Raw genomic sequence first — 2011 nt, forward strand, 5'->3', positions numbered from 1 at the left:
CCATCACTGGTCGTCAATGTAAATTTTGCAACTTGCGAAATTATTTACGTCATCGCGAACTGTCTAAATCCATTGTGTTTAGGTGTATGTGACAGATCTTGACGTGCTCTTTCAGATTACGTCCAACACATCGCTATAGGATATATACTTCATGAGGAATTCACGAAAGAAAAAAGAAAAAAATCGGCCCATCACTGGTCGATCACGTTAACTAGTATTCAATTTCTCAACTACATTTCTAGACATAACTACTTCAGTCAATGCACTCCACCAACGTAAGGGAAACGTCGTCTTCTGGATCCAAAGCCTCGACAACACCAGTGTCGCAGAGATCCTGCAAGACGTCATCGCCACTAGAGTCTTCGGGATCCTGTTGGGTATGGTCTACAAGAGATGTACCAGGGTCAATAATTTGGCACTTTTCGAATCCTTTCACAATTGTTGTCGTAGGCAGTTCGTCCCAGACATCAGAGATCCACTCGACGATATCCCAGCGCCCAGGACACTTCAGTCGAAACGCCCTGCCTCCGCCTCGGCCGTTAAGCTCAATTGATCGTCGTAGGTAGTCAACCCATTTACGTCGCATTGATGCTTTGATAAGCTTCATCCAAGCAACATCGGCAGGCTGGCATATCCATATGAAAGTTGGCGGCACACGGTAGAGGTACACTTGTAGGTCCTCATTCCACCAGGCCGAAGGGTTCTCGTAGATTTGGAGGGGGAAGTTGGCTTCGAGGTCTTCTATTTCCTTCCAAACTTGACGCCCAAAACCGTGACGTTGGGTAAGGTTTTCTTGAACAACTCCCTTAATTGTTGATGCTTTACTCTTCAGGATACTTCGTTCCCTTGGAATCGGCCAGAGGCATAGCAGTCACGCGATCCTTGTCGTGACCAGACACCTTGATCCACACAGTCTTGGCACCTTTTTTGTCCATCGTTTGCTTTGGAAGGTATTCGTAGTTGATTCCTGTTTGATCTGCATTAAATACTTCGACGATGCGATTGTCCTTGATGACCTTCCGAATAGACGTCTTAAACTCGGCAAGAGCTTTCTCTCCATCAGCAACGTTCGCTTGGCCAGAGCGAGTCTCCGCTCGGATCGCAAGTCCCCACCGCATCATGAACCCTTTCATCCACGATGGACTTGCCTTGAACTGGTCACTGCTAAGCCTTGTTCCAACGCCACATCCATTGCCTTGCACGCGAGGAGTGTCTTCGATACAGGTATGCCATCTTCATGAAGTTCAGATACCCATTGAGCAATGTTTTTCTCTGCAACACGGGTGAGCGTTGTAGATATGCCTTGCTTGCGTAGTGTACGCATGTCCCGCGTTCGAGCCTTGGAACAAGCCATAGTGATGTGGTCCCGTTGTGATTCCCATTGCAGGATCTGCTTTCAGACTGTTGTGCGCTTGTCTCCCGCAACACCAGGGAAGAACGTGTCGATGACGGACTCCATGGAATGTTCTTTGCGCCAGTTGATTATATGAAGCTTTTTCTCGTAGGTATGGTAGAGGTTTTTGTGCTTCTTGGGCATTCGCTTGATTTGCTTGGTATTAGGACGCCCAGTGCGTCGGCCATCGAGCTCAGTTGGCGCCATTATTGTTGCAACTTGCCGCCTTTCTGCAAATCAATGCAAAATTTATAAAGTTTCATGGGTATTGTTTACGAACGAGGTATTGCAGAAAATAATATATTGACTGAATAAGTATTTACAGGTTTTTTCTCTTCGCAACTGACATGCCAACTGAAGTACCTCCAAATGACAGTGCAGTTTTTCCTTTTGTTATGGGTGCCTCAACACTCTCCTTGCCCCAATGCCATTTTGGGGCAGATTTCAACAAACTGATCAACATTGAAACGTGTCTTGCTTGAAGAGTTTTAACACTAATCCAATAATTTCACGTGGGATTTACTCCTTGAGGAGGTTCAAAACGCCATAATACAACATGGACAATTTACCTCCATTTTGAAAATGGCATTTTGCGAGAAAATGGATTATTATTTTTGA

The 2011-nt window shown here is 45.6% G+C and overlaps 1 protein-coding gene across 1 annotated transcript; it reads right to left on the reverse strand.

The window, feature by feature from the left end:
- Nucleotides 1-821: 821 nt before the first annotated feature.
- On the reverse strand, nucleotides 822-1600 carry H257_16495 (hypothetical protein; the record flags this gene model as incomplete). The annotated part of the gene is made up of 3 exons (XM_009844938.1): nucleotides 822-1213; nucleotides 1321-1339; nucleotides 1403-1600. The coding sequence occupies 3 exons, from the start codon at nucleotides 1598-1600 to the stop codon at nucleotides 822-824; spliced, it is 609 nt and encodes a 202-aa protein (XP_009843240.1).
- Between the last annotated feature and the right edge of the window lie 411 nt (nucleotides 1601-2011).

Source organism: Aphanomyces astaci (assembly GCF_000520075.1).
Source record: "Aphanomyces astaci strain APO3 unplaced genomic scaffold supercont1.87, whole genome shotgun sequence".
Classification (NCBI taxonomy): domain Eukaryota; phylum Oomycota; class Saprolegniomycetes; order Saprolegniales; family Verrucalvaceae; genus Aphanomyces; species Aphanomyces astaci.